The following is a 22,900-nucleotide window of genomic DNA, read 5'->3' as shown; positions in this document are numbered from 1 at the left end:
CCCTCTTCGCCTATGTCAAAGACCTTACCAACCCCATCCAAAATGACAATACGCCAAACCCCAGCAACATCTCCAGTGAAAAACTAGCACATTTCTTCAAGGATAAAGTCAACAACATCATTGCCAAGATTCCGCAAACCCACAATGACTTAATTGACACCCCCCCTCCTATCCACTCATGGTCACAATTCACTCCTGTTGCTACCACAGAAATTGAACCTATCATCAGAAAAACCAACCCTGCATCCCATCCCTTAGACCCCATCCCCATCAAAACCCTAAAACTCATCAGAGAGATTATTGTCAAACCAATAACCTACATCATCAACCTATCCCTAGAACAAGGAATCTTCCCAGAAAAACTCAAAAACGCCATCATCAAACCAATCATCAAAAAGCCTCAACTCGACAAATCCGACCCAGCAAACTACAGACCAGTCTCCAACCTCCCATTCCTAGCAAAAATCATCGAAAAAACAGTCAACAATCAACTCACAGACCACCTTGAAACCTTTAATGTTCTTCAGCCTGCACAACATGGTTTCAGAAAACTCTTCAGCACTGAAACCCTCCTCCTCTCCCTCACCGATACCATCCTCAAAGGCCGCGACAAAGGCAAATCGTTCCTCCTGATACTTCTTGATATATCAGCCGCCTTCGACACCATCAATCACAGAACACTCCTCACCAGACTTAAAGAAATTGGTCTCCAAGACACCACAATCAAGTGGTTCAAATCCTACCTCTCAAACAGATCTTACATCGTCAAGATGAACTCATCTGAATCCTCACAAGTGCCCCTCACTCATGGAGTCCCACAAGGTTCTTCCCTATCATCAACCCTCTTCAACATATATCTCATCCCACTATGCAAATACCTATCAGAGGCAAACCTCACCTACTTTGTCTATGCAGACGACATACAAATATTACTCCCCATAAACAACTCCATTCAACTCACTATGGAAAAATGGAACAAACTCAGCTCAAACTTATCCCATTTACTATCTCAATTATCACTATGTCTCAACCAAGCCAAAACAGAAATCATTCACATCCACGATGACCATCCCTCCTATCCACTCAAGTGCACCCCCTCTGACCACCCAGGAAACTCAATCAACCCGGGAGTGCCACAAATCTCACAAACCTCACTCACGCCGTCCACAAGAAACCTAGGCGTAACAATTGACAGCCAACTCAACTTTAAACGACACATCTCCAATACAATCAAAGATGGATTCTTCAAACTGCAGACATTAAAAAAACTCAAACCCCTTCTCCAAGAGCACGATTTCAGAACAGTCCTCCAATCAATTATCTTGTCAAGACTCGACTACTGCAACTCCCTCCTCCTCGGACTACCAGAAATACACATCAAACCCCTCCAAGTTCTACAGAACGCTGCCGCCAGAATCATCTCTAACAACAAAAAATCCCCTCACATCACACCCACGCTCAAAGAACTCCACTGGCTACCCATTACACAAAGAATCCAGTATAAAACCCTCACCCTCATGCACAAAAAAATAAACAACAACAAAATGGACTGGCTAAACAACGGAATACAACCTTACTCTACTCAAAGAACTCTCAGATCCACCAACACTGGACTCCTAGCCGTCCCCAATCTCAAAGCTGCACACCTCAACGTCACCCGCAAACGAGCCATAACAATAGCGGGCCCCACCTTATGGAACACCCTCCCCACCTGTCTCAGAAACGAACCTTCACTGCAAGTCTTCAAAAAACACCTCAAAACATGGCTATTTTTAAAAGCTTTCCCACCCGACACATAACCCGCCCAATTCGCACCATCCACTCCATGCCCCCTCCACAAGCATCTCGCCCCACACCTTTCCCTCCCTACACAAGCATCTCCCACCACCCTTTCCCTCCCTATCACTACCTTCCTCCCACTCATCCCTTCCTCTCCCCTACCCCCTCTACACTCCCTGCTCTCCTTACCATAATTTATCCTCATCAACAAGCCAGTTATGTATATATGTTATATACTATAGTCTAATGTTCCATGTACTCCTGTTAGTTCTGTTACAACTTGTTATATTTATTACCATGTTATAATGTAAAATATTCTTGTTATATTTATTACCATGTTATAATGTAAAATATTCTTATATCTATTTAATACCATGTTATAATGTAAAATAGGGCTGTTACCACCCTATTCCTTTAGTTATCTGGAAACCGATGTGATATCTCGATCGAATGTCGGTATACAAAAGAAATAAATAAATAAATAAAATAAATAAATAAACATGCTGAACAGATTGCTACAAGAAAAAACTGCCTGCAAAAGAAAGTAGCTGCAAGAAACGTCCACCTAGTGGACAAAAGTTGGGGCTTGCCAAAGTAAAGACCAGATTAAGGCTCTATAGTAGTAGTGATAGCCGCAAGGGAGGCTAAAAACTGGTAACTCCCATCAAGAACTGGGACACCGCCGGTCCAGCAACACTTGCCCTCTGTCACAAGAGAGAGTTGCTACCTGAACCTTCAGAACTGTAAAGACCAAGCCTTTAAGCCAACCTTCTGGCAGGAAATTCCAAAAGCAAAAGAATTTCTCAATGAGAGGGCTAGAACCCCACTCCTCACCCCAGAAATGGAAGTATCTGACTAATATAAGCCAGAGAGACAGAACACTTTGCAGTCTGGAGCAAAGTAGAAATTACTGCAGAAAAATAACTACACTTTAGCAACCGAACCCTCACAAGGGTCAAACCATAAGGCAAAAAGGAATCCTGATATTTGACTGGAAGGGTCCCTGAAGCAACTGATCTGTCCTGAATGACAGGCTGAGAGCACTGCCCATTAGCAGCCTCTGTAGATCAGCAAACCCGGCCTCCAGAGATAATCCGTAGTTATCAGAAGTACGATTATGGTCTGGCTAGCAATCTTGTGAAAGATGCTATCTATGCTCCTTCCAGAAAGGCTTATAATTTCCTACCCTACGGCCACACCTGAATGGGAGCACCAAAAGTTTGCACTCTTGAACTGAAGAATCAAAGTGCCTTTGCGAGATGGACAACCCCAACGTGCTAACATGAATGGAAAGGCTTCTGTTCCACCTAGATGAATGTCTGTGCACTGTCTGACAATACTGTGACCAGCAGAGCATCCATTCGCTTGGTGAAGTACAAACATGCCAGTCAGAGTACAGGCGTTCCTAATTCCTAATAGGGAGCCCCATAACTCAGCAAGTTCACATCTGATATAAGAAACATGCAGCCTGGTGTCTCCAAGGAAGTCCTCTCCCATTGCAACTGAACTCTCATTGGCTGAGCAAGCAAAACCACACTATGTCCTCCAGTGACCATGAATGCCACTGGGAGAACAACATGCTCCGAAAAAGCCGCAAGCGTGCTTACTGACTAGAGACAATGTCCAAAGTGGCCACCACCGACCCCAAGAACTGAACAATGAACTCCTGACTGCAACTCTCCGGCAGAATGAGTCTGCCCCTCTCCACACCAGCTGCATCCAAAATACTCCAGCGCCTGAGACTGTAAATTGTCTAGATATGTGTCTTCTTTCTGCAGAGATGTCGGTAGTATCACAATGACCTTGTAAAAGGTTCATGTGCACAACCATTAGCCCAAAGGACAATGCTGAAAATGATAATCTCATGTTAGAACGGCCAAGCTCAGGAAACAATGATGATCCTGGTAAATGCATAGACATACCTCCGTCAGAACCAAAGACAAAGAAACTTCTCTAATGCATAGTTTTCCTCCAAGGAGTCAAACACAAATGATGCTCAACTTCCTTAAGAATGATAGAAAAAGGGGGATATTTTTCTTTTTTTTTTCAATCTAGTAAAAAGCAGGATGGTCTTCAAGTCTAACAGCCTCGTTAAGGTAGTCTCTCTCGGCACTCTATTCGGTAGAGTGTGGCACAGAGTGATTATAGAAGGAAAAAGAGGAATTTCAGAGCATAACCATCCCTTTTGTCAAATATCTAGTGATCCTACTAATCTGGATCCACCTCTGAAGGATGCTCAGAAATGAAAACCTTAAAATGGTAACCTTGTGAGATTGGACCTGGAGTCCATAGCCACAGCTGGCGTGTAGCCGCAATCACAGAAGCCACCTGTCTAGTGGTCAACCGCAACATATCACAGCTTGCATCGGCTAAGAAAGCTGTCCCCTCGGTTCCATACTGAACTGCTATTGGACCGTGTTCCTTGTTTCTCTATAGACAGACGCAACTAGTCCGCACTACCTGAGAGCAACAGGATGAAATCTGCAAATGAGTCACCACGGTCACAAGACCTGCCTAAGAATAGTCTGAAACCTATTCTGAGCATCATGTAGAGCACCCTTGTTTTTTAACCAAGAGGCAGAATCCCTATAAAGTGCACCCTCCAATGAAATTAGGTTCAGAGGCACTCCATTCAAGGACATTCAATCCTGAAATTGCATCCAAGAGGAGCATTGCATACAATGTCCAGAAAGGGGTCCCTCCTGTTGCACACCAGCAAAGTCACTCCTAGCCACTCCAAACATCTCCAGAATCAAACAGACCTGGCGACTCAACTATGTGAAAAACTCAGATCAGAGTGTAATGTGATTTCAAATGCAAAGTAATCTCCCCTTTGTCTAAAAAGGAAGAAACCCAAATCCCCATCAGAGGCATCAGACATATCGTCAAGTACATCCTCCTAAACATTACCAAGACTGGTTCACAACAGCACTTGCACGCAGTGGCTGAAAAATGGGAGCCCCGAGTTTTCATTGGGTTACCCTGCAGAAAAACCTGAAGGCCCTAGGATTCCATCCGGCAAAGGGAAGATAGGTCCATCCTGGAGCCCACAGGCCCAAGACTAACTGCTGGACTGACCCACAACTTTCATAGATATCTTGGTCATGGGAGATGCATTCATTGTATTGCCTTCTGCCCCACTGAGGGGGCAGAAGGCAATACAATGATGTTGATGGCCAGCATCAACAAAATACATAGTAGATAAATCTTGTCCAACCAGTGCTGACACAGACACAAAGAAGGCAATGGCTCCATTGCCTTCATATGGCAAGCTGCATAAACAATTACACCATACATACCTAATGCAAGCTGTCTTTATATGACTTCATTAGAGTAGGTTCCCTTAAAGACTCTTGCGAAAACTGCTTGTCCAGGAAGGACCCCCAATAGGACTTGAACTGGCATTGGCTGCAAGGTTGAGGACTGGAGACTTAACCTCTAGGCCAGCCTAATTAGAAGATGAAACATCTATGTCCCGACACCATAACAGTTCCAGAAGAACATATATATAACAAAGGGCCATGGTTCCATACAGTAAATGCACAAGCAGTATGCGATCAGATAGCATGGGCCCGTAAAGAATGCACTCATATTGAACGTACTCAAATAGTATGCACCCAGATAGAATATGCTCTGAAAGGATGCGCCCAAACAGTACTCACGCTCAAACATTAAGTGCCAAAACAAAGCAAGAATGCACCCAAAGAGCATTCGCCCAGCATGCGCTCAGTAGGCACTAAGATAGGAAGCGCTCAATATGTGATCAGTGTGCGCTCAAGTATACGCTCAGCATGCTTTGATAGTAAGCGCTCAGTGTGCACTCAGACAGCATGAACTCAAAACAGTATGCACTCGCACCAGACCCCCCCCCCCCCTTTAACAAAGGCTACAGGAACACGCGCACCTGCGCAGGAAAACCATGCCGCCTCGGTCCTCCATGCAGCTGAAGAAAATCGAGTCTTACAAACAGGGCTTATCCATAGACTCCGCGTTGCCTGCTTTACACTAAACTCTGAGGAAATTGAGAGGAACAAGGAGAAGGGATGCCAAACACTTAGCTTAGAGGGAAGGAGACCAGGTAAGGAAGGAAGGGAAAAAACATCCCTCAACTTCCTTCTCTTCCCATTTTTTTTGTGTTCCTGAGCTCAGCCCTCCTGGTTCAGAACACGAACGAGTCTCCAGCTATTGGGAGGAAGGGCACAAGTCATCACCACGGAGCACTTGTTCTGGCTCAACCGCCTTTTTTTTTTTTAGTCCACACCTGAGGCAGTCTCCCGGTCTGAACACACTCAACTGAGGAAGAGTCCTACTGGTATCACCTCAGGAGCTCAAGCAATGTTCAAAAATTCTTCCATCATCTCCTTTTCTTTCATTAATTTTTTACCACATGCAATCCCCAGAAGATAAATGCATGCATGTTCTCTGGCAGGCTGTCAAGGTAGGTCTGTGGCATCAGCTTTTACTCTGTCTCCATCTGCTGGTAGAGGTACATAACCCACTTGTGTGTGGATTGAGCTCCCTGAATGCAAAGAAAATTTTTTTATGGGTTTAACAGTTACTTGGTTTTGATTTTAAACACTGCTACTCTTAACATAAAGCATGGGGGTAATCGACATGGAGGGGCAGTTATTACCCTTAAGGGAATGCATAGGGGATAACCTGCATGGAGCAGCAGTTACCATAAAAAAATTTGTGGTAGATAGAGGCACACACCAAATAGTTTTATGACAATTGCAAGGAATTGCTGGAAAATCTCATGACATACAAAAGCCTTGGCTGTAACATGTCACTAAAGATACATTTTTTTGCAGTCTCATCTAGATTTTTTTTTCCAACAAACTGCGGAGCAGTGAGCGATGAGCATAGTAAGTGATTTCACCAGGACATTGCAACAATGAAAAATGATATCAAGACAAATGGAGCCCATCAATGTTTGCAGACTAAATTGGATAGTGACAAGAGATGCTCCATTTAACGAATACAAGAGGCAAGCCAAAAAGAGCAAAGCCATCACTAAGGACTAAATTATGTAGATACATATAAATAATAGTTTTTGTCCTTTTGTTTCATAGTAAATGTTATTTCTATAATCCTTTTACTGATTTAATTTTAACAAACAGGACAGGTGAAATATTATTTAGATCGTATTCTATAACTTATATTCCCAAGTTGCAATGTTATAATGTGATAATTTAAATGCTTCTCCTTTCTTTTACACAAGTTACCATGTTACAATGTAAAATAAGCAGATCTCGCCTTATATGTTCAGTTATATGTAAACCGATGTGATATCTCGATCGAATGTCAGTATATAAAAGCAATTAAATAAATAAATTGTTCAACCATAAAAATTACTTACGTTTACAATTTATGATTAAAACTATTTATGCAATAAATACATGTGTAAAGTGTAAAAACTTAAATATCATGGAAACAGACAATCAGCTGGTTTAATTATATTTGAATTCAGCACATAAATAATAAATGGCACATTTTATCGCTGAAGCAAACAACTTCTAAAAAAGTGTATACCAGTGTTAGCTCAGAGCCACACACAGACAGAATATACAAAGGTATGTAGATAACTGATTCTGGGCCTGGCCAACTTAAGAACCAGTTAACTTAATTTACCACATGTGCAGGCACTCAAAGAATTGTCCCTGACATCTAATCCCCCACATAATTACTTTCTGCATGCATGTCCTCCAATTGTTTTAGAGTTTAAGAACATAAAAAATTGCCACACTGTCAGGCCAATACAGTAAAAGTCGCGGGAGAGCGGGCGAACAGCCCTAACCTCATAAGCCTTTCCTCATAGCGGAGCTGTTCCATCCCCTTTATGATTTTTGTCACCCTTCTCTGTACCTTCTGCACCCCAAGTATATCTTTTTTGAGATGCGGTGACCAGAATTGTACACAGTACTCTCAAGGTGCGGTCTCACCATGGAGCAATACAGAGGCATTATGACATTTTCCGTTTTATTCATCATTCCCTTCCTAATAATTCCTAGCATTCTGTTTTGATTTTTTGACTACCACAGCACACTGAGCTGACGATTTCAATGTATTATCCACCATGACGCCTAGATCTTTTTCCTGTGTAATAGCTCCTAATATGAAACCTAACATCGTGAAACTACAGCATGGATTATTGTTCCCTATATACATCACCTTGCACTTGTGCACATCAAATTTCATCTGCCATTTGGATGCTCAATCTTCCAGTCTTGCAAGGTTCTCCTGCAATCTATCACAACCCACTTGTGATTTAACTACTCTCAATAATTTTGCATCATCTGAAAATTTGATTACTTCCCTCATCATATTCCTTTCCAGATCATTTATAAATATATTGAAAAGCACCGGTCCAAGTACAGATCCCTGAGGCTCTCCACTGTTTACCCTTTTCAACTGCGAAAATTGACCATTTAATTCTACTCTCTCTTTCCTGTCTTTTAACCAGTTTGTAATCCACGAAAGGACATCGCCTCCTATCCCATGACATTTTAGTTTTCTTAGAAGCCTCTCATGAGGGACTTTGCCAAACGCTTTCTGAAAATCCAAATACACTATATCTACTGGTTCACCTTTCAACCCCTTCAAAAAAAATGAAGATTTGTTAGGCAAGATTTGCCTTGGGTAAATCCATGCTGACTGTGTTCCATTAAACCATGTCTTTCTATATGCTCTGTGATTTTGATCTTTAGGATAGTTTACACTATTTTTCCCAGCATTGACGTCAGGCTCACTGGTCTAGTTCCCAGGATAGCCCCTGGAGCCTTTTTAAATATCGGGGTTACATTGACCATCCTCCAGTCTTTAGATACAATGGATGATTTTAATAATAGGTTACAAATTTTAACTAATAGATCTGAAATTTCATTTTTTAATTCCTTCAGAACTCTGGGGTGCACACCATTCAGTCCAGGTGATTTGTTACTCTTCAATTTGTTAATCTAGCCTATTACATCTTCCAGGTCCACAGTGATTTGGTTCAGTTCATCTGACTCATCACCTTTGAAAACCATCTCCAGAACTGATATCTCCCCAATAGTAAACACAGAGGCAAAGAATTAATGTAGTCTTTCTGCAATGGCCTTATCTTCCCTAAGAGCCCCTTTAACTCCTCGGTCATCTAACAGTCCACACGACTCCCTCACAGGTTTCTTGCTTTGGATATATTTTTTAAAAGTTTTTATTATGAGTTTTTGCCTCTACAGCCAACTTCATTTCAAATTCTCTCTTAGCCTGCCTAATCAATGTTTCACACTTAAGAAAAAGCATAAGCATTGTCAAGTTATTTTCTTCACATGCATCCTTCCAATTTTTGTAGGACTTTTTTTTTTTGGCTAAAATAGCCTCTTTCATCTCACCTTTTAACTCTGCTGGTAATCGTTTTGCCTTCCTCAATACATGGAATACATCTGGACTGTGCTTCTAAGACAGAATCTTTAAACAATGTCCACGCCTGTTGTACACTTAACCTTTGCAGCTGCACCTTCCAGTTTTTTGTTTTTTTTTATATTTTCCTCATTTTATCATATTATGATCACTATTGCCAAGTGGAGCCACCACCTCTCTCACCAAATCCTGTGTTCCATTAAGAATTAAATCTAAAATAGCTCCCTCTGTCATTAGTTCCTGATCCAACTGATCCATGAAGCAGTTGTTTATTCCATCCAGAAATTTTATGTCTCTAGCATGTCCTGATGTTACATTTACCCAATCAATATTGGGGTAATTGAAATCTCCCATTATTACTGCACTGCCAAATTGGGTAGCTTCCTTAATTTCTCTTAGCATTTCATCATGTCTGATCATTTTGGCCAAGTGGATGGTAGTATACCCCTATCATTATACTCTTAGCCAATACACATGGGATTTCTACCATATAGATTCTACTGAGCATTTAGTCTCTTGAATGATCTTTACCCTGTTGTACTCTAGACCCTCCAGGGACATAAAGTGCTACACCCTCACCAAGTTAATCTGCCTGATCATGGCAATATAATTTGTACCAGATATAGCATGGTCCCATTGGTTATCCTCCTTCCACCAGGTCTCTGAGATGCCAATTATATCTATCTCATCATTCACTGCTATACATTCTAATTCTCCCATCTTACTTCTTAGACTTCTGACATTGACACACAGACATTTCAAAGGACTACTTTTGCTTTTATTGGAACCTCTTGGTTGGGATGCCCTAACTCTCCTGTTTCATTAGTATCCTTAAAAGATACATTCTCTCGAACCATGCACTGCTGAGTGACTGTCGGCTTTTGCCCTTAGTTTAAAAGCTGCTCTATCTCCTTTTAAAAAGTTAGTGCCAGCAGCCTGGTTCTACTCTGGTTAAGATGAAGCCCTTCCTTTTGGAAAAGTTTCCCCTTCCCCAAAAAGTTAGCCACTTCCTTACAAAACTGAATCCCTCTTCCCTGCACCATCGTCTCATCTATGCATTGAAACTCCTGAGCTCGGCCTGCCTCTGGGGACCTGCATGTTGAGCAGGGAGCATTTCAGATCATACCAGGCATTGTTGCTAATATTTACAGCAGAACGGAGATACCTCTTATATACATATAATGATTATAAATACCAGAGTTTCTGGTAGCTATAGACAGAACCAAGCATGAAGATACACTGAACTATGGTGCCAGAACTGATAAGAACACAAAGGAAGGGTGAATCCCACCCCCCCTTCCTACCTCTGGTAGCTTACTCAGCCCCCATCTTGAGCTTCTAGTGTTAGATTTTTCTTGTTAGATTTCTCACAAACTATATAAAAGCGAACAAAGCTGAAAGGGAAGCAATTAACACAAACCTAGAGATGGCAGAATAGGCAGATCTCTTGAGCCATTGTTTTCAACAGCAATTAGAATGTATGTTCTGTATCTTTATATGCATGTATGTATATTTAAGTATTCTCTATAGTAGTTGCTATTCTTGCAATCAACCATTTAGTGTTATTTGTAGCAATTCCTTTTGTCTAATTATTCCCTTAAGCCAATAATAAATCTATTACTATTACCTAGCACTGAGGTGTTTTAACTCAATGTGTGTGTGTGGGGAAGACAGAAGTAATATTTATTTATTTATTTATTTGTATTTAAAAACTTTTCTATACCGTCGCTAAGTTATATACCATCGCAACGGTTTACAAATAGGCACATAGACTAAGGTAAGTAAATGTAGGATATCGTACATTCTAACAGGTGCCAATAAAGTTCGGTTACAATTTCATAAATAAAATCATTATTTGAGTAAAGTTGGTCAAGTCCAGGTATATTATTGAGTTACTATCACTTTGAAATATTACTTCTTAAATGTAGGATTGAGTAAATTCATTCTCATCTGCATTACCCTGTACTTTCATTCTCTACTCTCCACACTCTTTAGTGAAGGCTTTTTTAAAGAGCCATGTTTTTAGATTTTTCTTAAAAGTTTTGAGATTATTCTGTAACCTGAGTTCGGGGGGCATCGTGTTCCATAGTATAGGCCCTGCCAATGATAAAGCCCTTTCTCTCATTTGGGTTAATTTTACTGACTTTACTGAAGGGATTGTTAGTAATGCTTTGTTTGCTATGTGGAGGTTTCTTTGTGGAACTTACAGGTCGATACAGTAACCTGCAGTTAAAGATTCCCCGTCTGTAACGTGCTGGGAGCGCACAATACAGACGAGTAAGGCCATCCAGCGATACAGTCTCCAGTTTCACGCATCCTTAGCGCTTCCTAAAATAAACACCTAACCCTTTCCGCACCCAGCATGTAAATGAACGAAAAAGCTGTATAATGAAGGAATTAGCTATTCCCCTCCAATACTGTAACGGGCGCTGATATTATCTCCTTAGGAACGCGCTGTTTTGCCGCGGCCTTAACCTGTTAGTTTACCGCCTCCCCCTAGTAGGAGTTAGGACTGTGTAACAAATCCATCGACACCGCTTAAGATTCTCAAACACAATAAAACAATAAGCCTTGATGTAGTACGTCCCGGATGCCCCCCCTCCCCTCCCCAGTGCGCCCGCCACTACCCCTTTCATCAGCTGCATCCACCCATTATGCCCCTCACGGGCATGTCCCGCTTCACAGAGCGCTCCCACTCAAATCCGTTCATGGGTATATACCCTTTCGCCCCCCTCACAGCGCCATGCTACCACTGCGACCCGGAGGAGGTGAGGCACAGCGGCGAAGACAGACGGGAGAGGAGAAAAAGCAGAGCCGAGCAAAGCAAAAGCGTGCGAGCAAAGCGAAAGCGTGCAGCAAGCCGGCGAAATAGACCTGCGAGCAGAGGCAATAGCAGCGGTTCGGTAAGCCTGGCACCCTCCTTGATGTAGTACGTCCCGGATGCCCCCCCCTCCCCAGCGCGCCCGCCACTACCCCTTTCATCAGCTGCATCCACTGCGACCCGGCAGTCCCGTGAGGCCTACAAAAAAAAAAAAATCCCCGGCTCCCGCGCCCCCGCACTGGCCCGACTGGCCCGACTCTACCCCCCCCCCCCCCCCTCCTCCCGATCGGGCAGGTAGGCGGCGGCGAAAAGCAAAAAAAAACAAAATCAATTTTTTTTTTTTCAAAAAGCGACATCACACAATGCATAAAATAATTTCTCCAGCCTTAAAGCGACAATTTTGGTTTTTTCCAAAAGCAACTTACTTTTGGGATCTGTCAAGATCCCAAAAGTAAGTCGCAAAAGTAACTTACTTTTCTGAAGCCATCAGGAACACGATCTTAGCTCCTCCGGACGAAGACGAAGATGGCCGCCTGCACGGGGAAAGCGTGCAATTGGCCGCTGCAGACGTGATGTCATGTCTTCAGCGGCCAATTGCACGCTTTCCCCCGTGCAGGCGGCCATCTTCGTCTTGAGCTACGATCGTGATGGCTTCAGAAAAGTAAGTTACTTTTGCGACTTACTTGACAGATCCCAAAAGTAAGTTGCTTTAAGGCTGGAGAAATTATTTTATGCATTGTGTGATGTCGCTTTTACCTGCCCGATCGGGAGGAGGGGGGGGGTAGAGTCGGCGGGCCAGTGCGGGGGCGCGGGAGCAGGGGATTTTTTTTTTTTTGTAGGCCTCACGGGACTGCCGGGTCGCAGTGGATGCAGCTGATGAAAGGAGTAGTGGCGGGCGCGCTGGGGAGGGGGGGGCATCCGGGACGTACTACATCAAGGAGGGTGCCAGGCTTACCGAACCGCTGCTATTGCCTCTGCTCGCAGGTCTATTTCGCCAGCTTGCTGCACGCTTTCGCTTTGCTCGCACGCTTTTGCTTTGCTCGGCTCTGCTTTTTCTCCTCTCCCGTCTGTCTTCGCCGCTGTGCCTCACCTCCTCCCGGAGCAAGGCTGCTTTCGCGCCCTGCTCCGGGAGGAGAGACACAGCGACAAAGCAACAAAGACTTTTCGTGTTTTTTTACACTTCCTGGTGCCTGTCATTCCAAATGTCATTTGAAATGACAGGTACCAGCGCACCCAGGTTACTGTATAGGCGCTGTATTAAGCGCCTATACAGTAAAATGGGTTGCGCGGGCATAACCCTTCCCTAACGCTTTAAAGCCGCGGCATGCATTTGCATGCAATTAGAAGAGAGTATCGGGGAGTTAGTGAAGAGAACTGTGCGTGCGGGGAGGAAGGGTGCGCCTGACACTGCCGCACTGTTTCTACCGCGGCCTTACTGTATCAACCCGTTAATAAGTTAAGTCTTCTTGGTCTGAGCCTGAACCACCACTAGAATACTTCATCCTAGCAAGCCTAGCATCCCAATGAGAAGCCATGATTACACAAGAGACTGTTAAATGTGAAAACTGAACACCATTTCACAGCCTCACAAATCTGAGGTGGTAAATCTTAGAATGGAAACCAACATTGCCATAGCTCTGACTGTATGAGCCTTGACATGTCCTTCTACGGCCAGATCTGCCAATGAGAGATGCAATCTTCTACCCAATTGGATATAGTGGTGTTTGTCATTATGAGTGCCAGCCTATTAGGATAAAAAAATGGGTGGATTTTCTAAGGTCTTTAGTCTTGTCTAGATAGAAGGTGATAATGCTCTTTTAAATCAAGCACATGGAATGCAGCTTCTCCATGAAGGTGAGAGAAGGAAGTTAGAATCCTGATGCCACTGTGATGGATGTGAAGCACGATCTTGCTGTAATGGAACTTAGTGTTAGATGGATAAATCATGAAGTTATGTACCTTATTGTCTCTGCAGGCTGAAGTGACCGCCATCAGAAACAAATGTCCAGGTCAGGTACTTGATCTAACAAGAAATGAGTGGTTCCTATGGACAGAAGACTTAAGACTAACAAAGGGTGAGGAAAGCCACAAAGAGGCCATACTGACCATCAAAGCACAGGAAGTACAGCCACTTCTAAAGTGAGTCAGAGCTGTGCCATGCATTAAATGCTCACCCAGCTTGACCTCAGCATTCTCGGTCAGCAGCACATTCTGACCCTTAATGTCTCTGTGGATCACTTTGTGTGAGTGAAGATGTGCCAGACCCTAAAAGAAAGGAAAGAGAGACATCAGGAGGTGTTGAGGGATAAGAGGAGCAGTAAGCATCTGTCATTGTAAGGCAGGACTCAGACTGTCCTAGAGAAAGAGGGGTGAAGGGGGTGGGGGAAAAAAAAAAGTACTCATCAATGCAAGGGATGTTCAATGAACTCTGTAGAAAGACACACACTGCAATCTCTTACTCTTTGAATTTTCCTGCAGATATATATGTGTGACCAGCTTCACTCAGTACCTCCTTTTGAATAAAGGCACCGTGGTTTCTTACCCTTGTATCTCTGTGACAGGTTACAGAGGCCCAGTATTTCGTAGATGACTCAGTAAAGACAGCCCAATGAGGCTGATATTATTAAAACATGTTGGTAAGAACCAATTGTTGCATCTCATTGGGTGCTTGATGGAGGGCTCAGGAAAGAGTGCATGCTCAGAACCCTTCTGGCTACAGCGAGAAGAGGACATCTCCAAATAAATTAAAGGACAGCCTACAACCTGCCTAGAAAAGATACACATCTGGCCATGTGCCTGAGGAGAAGCTATCAATGAGCTTGGAGGATGCTGGGGAGGAAAACAAACTCGGAGGGGATAACGTGCAGCCAGAAGCTGGACCTTTAGCAACGAAATATCCAGCTATGATGGGCCTTTTGAGATTGTTTTATGAATGTGATTTAAGTCCAAAGTAACAAAGTACAATGTGAAACTGAAGCAGTACCCAGTGGAGGACAGTCTACCTTTACTAAGTTTGGACTTGTTATGATCTATTTTTGTATTTTCTTCAAATAAAAAGTAAGTCTATGCATTTAAAACTCACATCCTGATAAAAGCCCACTTTTTGACTATTAAAAGTTAAGAAACAGCCTTTTACACTTGGCATCTCTCTAAATAAACAGATACATATAGAAACATAGAAGTGAAGGCAGAAGAAGACCAAACGGCCCATCCAGTCTGCCCAGCAAGCTTTCACACCTATTTGTTTTCATACTTATCTGTTACTCTGACCACTGAGGTCAGGGCCCTTATTGGTAACTTTTTGGTTCCAATTCCCTTCCACCCCCACCATCGATGCAGACAGCAGTGCTGGAGCTGCATCTAAGTGAAGTATCTAGCTAATTGGTTTGGGGTAGTAACCGCCGTAATAAACAAGCTACTCACACGCTTGTTTACCCTGCCTGTGCAATTCAGTCCTTGTTGGTTGTTGTCTGAATATAAATCATCTTTTCTTCATTCTCATTCAGATGCTATAGTCTCTTACCCGAAGTATCTCTCTGCAGATATAGGCAATACAGTCCTCTTTCAATGCATTTCCTTTACTATTCTTCACAAGATCTGTTACAGATCCTGCTCCACAGAACTCCATCACCAACTGGAAAAGAAAAAAAAAAAAAAGAAAGACTTATTTCCCAGCAAAGTCTCCGTACTTATTCCTTCCTTTCAGTTCTCAAAAGTGCTCCCCATTGGCAAGATTTATGTTTCTTTACTCCATCTAGCCACTACCTATACTGTAGTGCAAGGGCAGGAAACTCTTGTCCTCAAATGCTCCAACCGGGGTTTTCAGGATATCCACAATGAATAATACGAGATACATTTGCATGTAATGGAAATGGAGGTGATTTATTTATTTACTGAACTGCTTTTAATAGCCTGCAACTTCCAGCTCATGTCTAGTGCAGGGCACAATAATACATTCATAAACGCATAACTATTCATACAACAAAATAAAAATAATTAAACATTTTAGCATTTAAATTCAATTAAAAGCATCCTTAAAAAACAATATTTTTAATTTATTTCTAAAATCTCTGATATTAGATTCCCTGCGGAGTTCTATTGGCAGGGAATTGTACAATGAGGAAGCCACATTATGAGGGAGTCTACAGGAAACTCCTTCAGACCACCTTATAGGAATAGTCACAGCTATCTGGCCCAGTACTCCTCAAGTCCCAACCCAGCAAGGGATTCTGGGTCCAGAAAGGATTCCTTCAGCCTAGCCTAAGAAGGCAGGGCCCAGAAGGGATAGAGAGGCCCCTGGGAGCAGGTACACAAAGACTGGCTATGTTTGAGGACTATGTGTTGCCTGAAGATAAGGTGAGCTGCATTGTCTGTTTGATTTTGGCTTCTCACTGTAAATAAACCACACCTAAGGAAACAGTCAAAATTTCTCTTGGCTGTTTCCTAAGCCACTATTGGTCATATTACCACACGTACAGTAGGAAAATGCCCACAAACAGGTCATTTGTAACTTATAATTCTTTACTGAAGGAGCAACAAGCCAGCCTGCCTCCAGATATCTCAATGCCCTCATTGGCACATATTCTTGATTACCTTTCTTAATGAACAAGGCTTTTCCCCAAACAGCAGCTTGTGTACCATTAAGTTTTTAAACTATCTCAGTTTAATCGGGAGTCAATATAATTCTTTCATTGCATTTCATGATCTTTGTTTCCTAGTCCCAACAGAAGCCTTGTTGCTGCAAGGTGGAGAACCTGCCGAGTCCTACAGTGGAACTGTGGTAAACCAACATATAACCCATTGCAGTAATCCAGTTGTCCAAATAATATGATCTGCAAGAATGACCTAACATCTCTGCAGGCAGGACCTCTGTAGAAGGGCGACCAAAATGATAAAGAAAATGGGACAATTCTCCTATAAAGAAAAGCTAAAGAGGTTAGGACTCTTCAGCTTGGAGAAGAGTCAGCTGAGATGAGATAGGATAGAGGTCTATAAAATAACAAGTGTAATGGAATGAGCAATCAATGAGTTGTTCACGCTTTTAAAAAGTACAAAGACCAAGGAAAACATAATGACATTAACTGGGTAATACATTTAAAACTAATAAGAGAAAATATTTTTTATTCATCACATATTTAAACTCTGGAATTTGTTGGCAGAGGATGTGGTGAAAGCTATTAGTGTAGCTGCGTTTAAAAAAGGTTTTGATCAGTTGCTGTAGGAAAAGTCCATAAACCATTAAGGTGGAGTTGCAAAAATACGCTGCTTATTCTTGGGATAAGCAGCTTGGAATTTATCTATCCCTTGGGAGCCTATCAGGTACTTGTGACCTGGTTTGGCCACTGTTGGAAACAGGATACTGGGCTTGATGGACTTTTGGTCTGACCCAGTATGGCAAGTCTTATATTCTTATATTTTAAGTGGCCTCAACACCTGCAATTTTTAAAATCTGCTCTTAAGCAGACATGTGGTTTCATTGTTTAGCTTGAATCCAGAATAATACCCAAATCCCTTCCTTCTGAGCAGACAGGAATACACACCCCAGCATAATCCAGAAATTTTAGGTCTTCACTGAATAATTTCACCCTACCATAAAATCATTTGACAAAATCCAGTCATTAATAACTCTCATATAAAACTGGAATAATGCAATCGGGAATACCTGATTCTTTTCACAGGGAATAAAAATGTCTGTCTACATTTAAAAATTTAGACCCAAAGAATTAAAAATAATACACAATGGCCGCAAATAGATATTAATACTGGAGATAATAAGGAACCCTGTGGAACCTCATATAAAACATAGCTCCAATTAGAACAGTTTCCCTCAATTTCAACACATTGCTTCCTATCCTGCAAAAAAAAAAAAAAAAAAAAGACAAACCACTCAAAAGAACAACCCCGCCCCCAATTCCCATCTCTGCAGAATGGCTATAAGCTTCCCATATTGCTCAAGCAATATCCAATTCCAACAATAGTCCAGAAAGACCCTGGTCTAATTCTTGATAAAGCATATAGCAAGAGTGTCTCCATTCCATGGTTTTTTCTAAAGCCATAATTTTCCAGTACCAACAATGAGTGCTCATAGAAACATAGAAACATAGAAATGACGGCAGAAGAAGACCAAACGGCCCATCTAGTCTGCCCAGCAAGCTTCACACATTTTTTCTCTCATACTTAACTGTTTTTCACTTAGCTCTTGGTTCTATTTCCCTTCCACCCCCACCATTAATGTAGAGAGCAGTGATGGAGCTGCATCCAAGTGAAATATCTAGCTTGATTAGTTAGGGGTAGTAGGGGTAGTAACCGCCGCAATAAGCAAGCTACACCCATGCTTATTTGTTTTACCCAGACTGTGTTATACAGCCCTTATTGGTTGTTTTTCTTCTCCCCTGCCGTTGAAGCAGGGAGCTATGCTGGATATGCGTGAAGTATCAGTTTTTTTTCTCCCCTGCAGTTGAAGCAGAGAGCTATGCTGGATATGCGTGAAGTATCAGTTTTTCTTCTTCTCCCCTGCCGTTGAAGCAGATAGCTATGATGGAAATGGGTGAAGTATCAGTTTTTCTTCTTCTCCCCCCCTGCCGTTGAAGCAGAGAGCTATGCTGGAAATGCGTGAAGTATCAGTTTTTCTTCTTCTCCCCCCCTGCCGTTGAAGCAGAGAGCCATGCTGGATATGCATCGAAAGTGAAGTATCAGGCACATTTGGTTTGGGGTAGTAACCGCCGTAACAAGCCAGCTACTCCCTGCTTTGTGAGTGCGAATCCTTTTTTCTTCTCCCCTGCCGTTGAAGCTATGCTGGATATGCGTGAAGTATCAGTTTTTCTTTTCCCCTGCCATTGAAGCAGAGAGCTATGCTGGAAATGCGTGATGTATCAGTCTTCTCCCATGCCGTTGAAGCAGAGAGCCATGCTGGATATGCATCGAAAGTGAAGTATCAGGCACATTTGGTTTGGGGTAGTAACCGCCGTAACAAGCCAGCTACTCCCCGCTTTGTGAGCGCGAACCCTTTTTTCTTCTCCCCTGCCGTTGAAGCAGAGAGCTCTGCTGGATGTGTGAAGTATCAGTTTTTCTTCTCCCCTGCCGTTGAAGCAGAGAACTATGCTGGATATGCATTGAAAGTGAAGTATCAGGCTTATTTGGTTTGGGGTAGTAACCGTCGTAACAAGACAGCTACTCCCCTCTTTGTGAGTGCAAATCCTTTTTTCCACATTTCCTCTTGCTGTTGAAGCTTAGATCGATGTTGGAGTCACAGTAACCATGTGTATGTTTATTGAATAAGGTATTGTCTCCAGGCAGTAGCCATCATTCTGGCGAGTCACCCACTCTTCATTGGCGGCCTCTTGACTTTATGGATCCACAGTGTTTATCCCACGCCCCTTTGAAGTCCTTCACAGTTCTGGTCTTCACCACTTCCTCCGGAAGGGCATTCCAGGCATCCACCACCCTCTCCGTGAAGAAATACTTCCTGACATTGGTTCTGAATCTTCCTCCCTGGAGCTTCAAATCGTGACCCCTGGTTCTGCTGATTTTTTTCTTACGGAAAAGGTTTGTCGTTGTCTTTGGATCATTAAAACCTTTCAAGTATCTGAAAGTCTGTATCATATCACCTCTGCTCCTCCTTTCCTCCAGGGTGTACATATTTAGATTCTTCAATCTCTCCTCGTACATCATCTGATGAAGATCCTCCACCTTCCTGGTCGCCCTTCTCTGTACCGCTTCCATCTTGTCTTTGTCTTTTTGTAGATACGGTCTCCAGAACTGAACATAGTACTCCAGGTGAGGCCTCACCAAGGACCTGTACAAGGGAATAATCACTTCCCTTTTCTTACTCGATATTCCTCTCTCTATGCAGCCCAGCATTCTTCTGGCGTTTGCTATCGCCTTGTCGCATTGTTTCGCAGACTTCATATCATTAGACACTATCACCCCAAGGTCCCTCTCCTGTTCCGTGCACATCAGCCTTCCCCCCCATCGAATACAGTTCATTCGGATTTCCACTCCCCATATGCATGACTTTGCACTTCTTGGCATTGAATCTCAGCTGCCATATCTTCGACCACTCTTCCAGTTTCCTTAGATCCCGTCTCATTCTCTCCACTCCTTCCGGCATGTCCACTCTGTTGCAGATCTTAGTGTCATCCGCAAAAAGACAAACCTTACCTTCTATCCCGTCCGCAATGTCGCTCACAAAGATATTGAACAGGACCGGTCCCAACACCGATCCTTGCGGTACACCACTTAAAACCACTCTCTCTTCAGAGAAGGTTCCATTTACCATCACACACTGTCTTCTGTCCGTCAACCAATTTGCAATCCAGGACACCACCTCGGCACTCACTCCTAAGCTTCCGTTTTATTCATCTGTCTCCTGTGCGGAACCGTATCAAAAGCTTTGCTGAAATCCAAGTATATGATATCGAGCGCTCTTCCTTGATCCAATTCCTTGGTTACCCAGTCAAAAACGTCAATCAGATTTGTCTGACAGGATCTTCCCCTGGTGAATCCATGTTGCCTCTGGTCCATCAATTCTCCGGACTGTAGATAGTTCACTATTCTCTCTTTCAGCAGTGACTCCATTACTTTTCCCACCACCGAAGTGAGGCTAACCGGTCTGTAGTTGCCAGCCTCCTCCCTGTTCCCACTCTTGTGAAGCGGGACCACCACCACTCTTCTCCAATCACTCGGCACCACTCCCGTTTCTAGGGATCTATTGAACAGGTCACACAGCGGACCCGCCAGAACATCTCTGAGCTCCCTCAATATCCTTGGATGAATCCCATCAGGCCCCATGGCTTTGTCCACTTTCAGGTTCTTTAGTTCTTCCCACACATTTTCTACTGTAAAAGGATTTTCATCTATTCCACTTCCCTCCAGTTTCTTGTTGTGTAGAGATGGTCCTTCTCCAGGGTCTTCTTTAGTGAACACAGAGCTGAAGTATTCGTTTAATATTTCTGCCATTTCTTCGTCTCTCTCCACACATTGATCATTACCACCTTTCAATTTCACTATACCACTTTGGACCTTTCTCTCATCAAGGTAATCATTTAATTACACATTTTTCTAGGACCCTCTCTAATGTGGGAAAATTGTATATGGGCCGATAGTTAGAAAGTAAGTCCACTGACAATTTTGTATTTTTTTTTTTGCACTGGTCGTATAGTTGCTAATTTCAAGTAAGAGGACAATCCCCTCCAATAATGATCTATTGATCATCAGCTGTATAGCCTCATAAGTTATCTTTTTCAAGACTTTAATGAGGGCAAATGGGTATGGATCTAAACTGGAATTTGTAGATTTTATCTTCCCAATACAAGATGGCAACTCCAATAATGAAACCTTCTGAAAACTACACCAAGTACTTCCATCCTCCACTCTTTTCCCTACACCTAATACCTCTGTCCCATTATTACTAAACTGGGCACAGATCTTATCCAAATTTATCCTGAAAGAAAACAGATAATTATTCAAGCTAATCAGTGATTTCCCATGGTCTCCCAAATTTCCAAGTTATCTCTTAACTACTGAGAACAATTTTAATGGGAGTTCAGTGCTGTTCACCTTTGTCACATACTCTCTTTTTGACTTCTGGCACTCCTCACAATAATTCTTAAGCAATAATTTATATTGTTCCCTAGTAACATCATCCCTCTTTTTCCTCCACAATCTTTCCACCCATCTTACTTTCCTCCTTAAGATTACAATGTCGTAGCCAAACCATGCAGCTTTTCTACAGTTACATCTAGTGCTGATCTCTTTTTTCAGGTGATACCTTATCATACATTCTTCCCATCAACCCATTCCACTCTTCTATTAATGTGCTTACAGAACTTTGATCCTTCTTTTCCATAAAACTTGATAAAACCAATTCATCTTTAAACTCGCTTAACTCAGTTAAAATTCTAACTTTCTCTTTCCTTTCTGGCTCATACAGCAAGCTCATACCACGCTATCCACCAAATTAAATACCACCAAAGAATGATCAGTCCTTAACAAATCCAATATATGGGGATGGCTCGCATGGGATAGCCACTATATGAGGCAGAACAATAGGTCTAATGTATGTTCTGCCTCATGTGTAGGATGTGTAATAATTTGAGAAAACTCCACTGCATTCATAGCTGTTAACAGTTCTTTCATACAGATTGATTTGAGGTCATCTGCAGGAACATTAAAATCCCCAACCACCAATAACTTTTCACAATCCAAATGTAGTAGCAACAACTGTTCTAACAAACTTATGTTGGTCATACCCTCCCTCCTCCCCCCCCCCCCCAATGAATAATACAAAAAGACATATGGACATAAGAACATAAGAACATGCCACACTGGGTCAAGACCAAGCCCAGCATCCTGTTTCCAACAGTGGCCAATCGAGGCCATAAGAACCTGGCAAGTACCCAAAAACTGCTAATGGCAGTGGCTATTTTCTAAGTCAACTTAATTAATAGCAGGTAATGGACTTCTCCTCCAAGAACTTATCCAATCCTTTTTTAAACACAGCTATACTAACTGCACTAACCACATCCTCTGGCAACAAATTCCAGAGTTTAATTGTGCGTTGAATAAAAAAAGAACTTTCTCCAATTAGTTTTAAATGTGCCACATGCTAACTTCATGGAGTGCACCCTAGTCTTTCTATTATCCGACCAGGAATAGAATCTTACTAACATCATTTCTAATGGGGAAGCAAACAAACTATTCTTCTCAAATTCAAAACTTTTCTATAAATAACGAAAACCCCTCTCCCTGTCCCCAATGACCTTGCTTGCTCCAGATAGGTATATCCAAGAGGACAATGCTCATTCAAATGCAAACTGTCTTAATTGTGATGCCAGGATTCTGATATTATTATTATTATTATTTAACATTTTTCTATACCGACCTTCATGGTAATAACCA

The 22,900-nt window shown here is 42.5% G+C and overlaps 1 protein-coding gene across 1 annotated transcript in view; it reads right to left on the bottom strand.

Moving 5' to 3' along the window:
- The window catches only part of LOC115078196 (misshapen-like kinase 1), a 1,532,819-nt gene that overhangs the window by 1,116,887 nt on the left and 393,032 nt on the right, over window positions 1-22,900 (bottom strand). Inside the window, 2 exon segments of the mRNA XM_029580940.1 lie at window positions 14,176-14,266; window positions 15,525-15,635. Of these exon segments, the coding sequence (XP_029436800.1) occupies window positions 14,176-14,266; window positions 15,525-15,635 (202 nt within the window).

Source organism: Rhinatrema bivittatum, chromosome 16 (assembly GCF_901001135.1).
Source record: "Rhinatrema bivittatum chromosome 16, aRhiBiv1.1, whole genome shotgun sequence".
In the NCBI taxonomy this organism is placed as follows: domain Eukaryota; kingdom Metazoa; phylum Chordata; class Amphibia; order Gymnophiona; family Rhinatrematidae; genus Rhinatrema; species Rhinatrema bivittatum.
The sequence above is the reverse complement of the archived record's forward strand: the minus strand, read 5'-3'. Positions and strand labels throughout refer to the sequence as shown.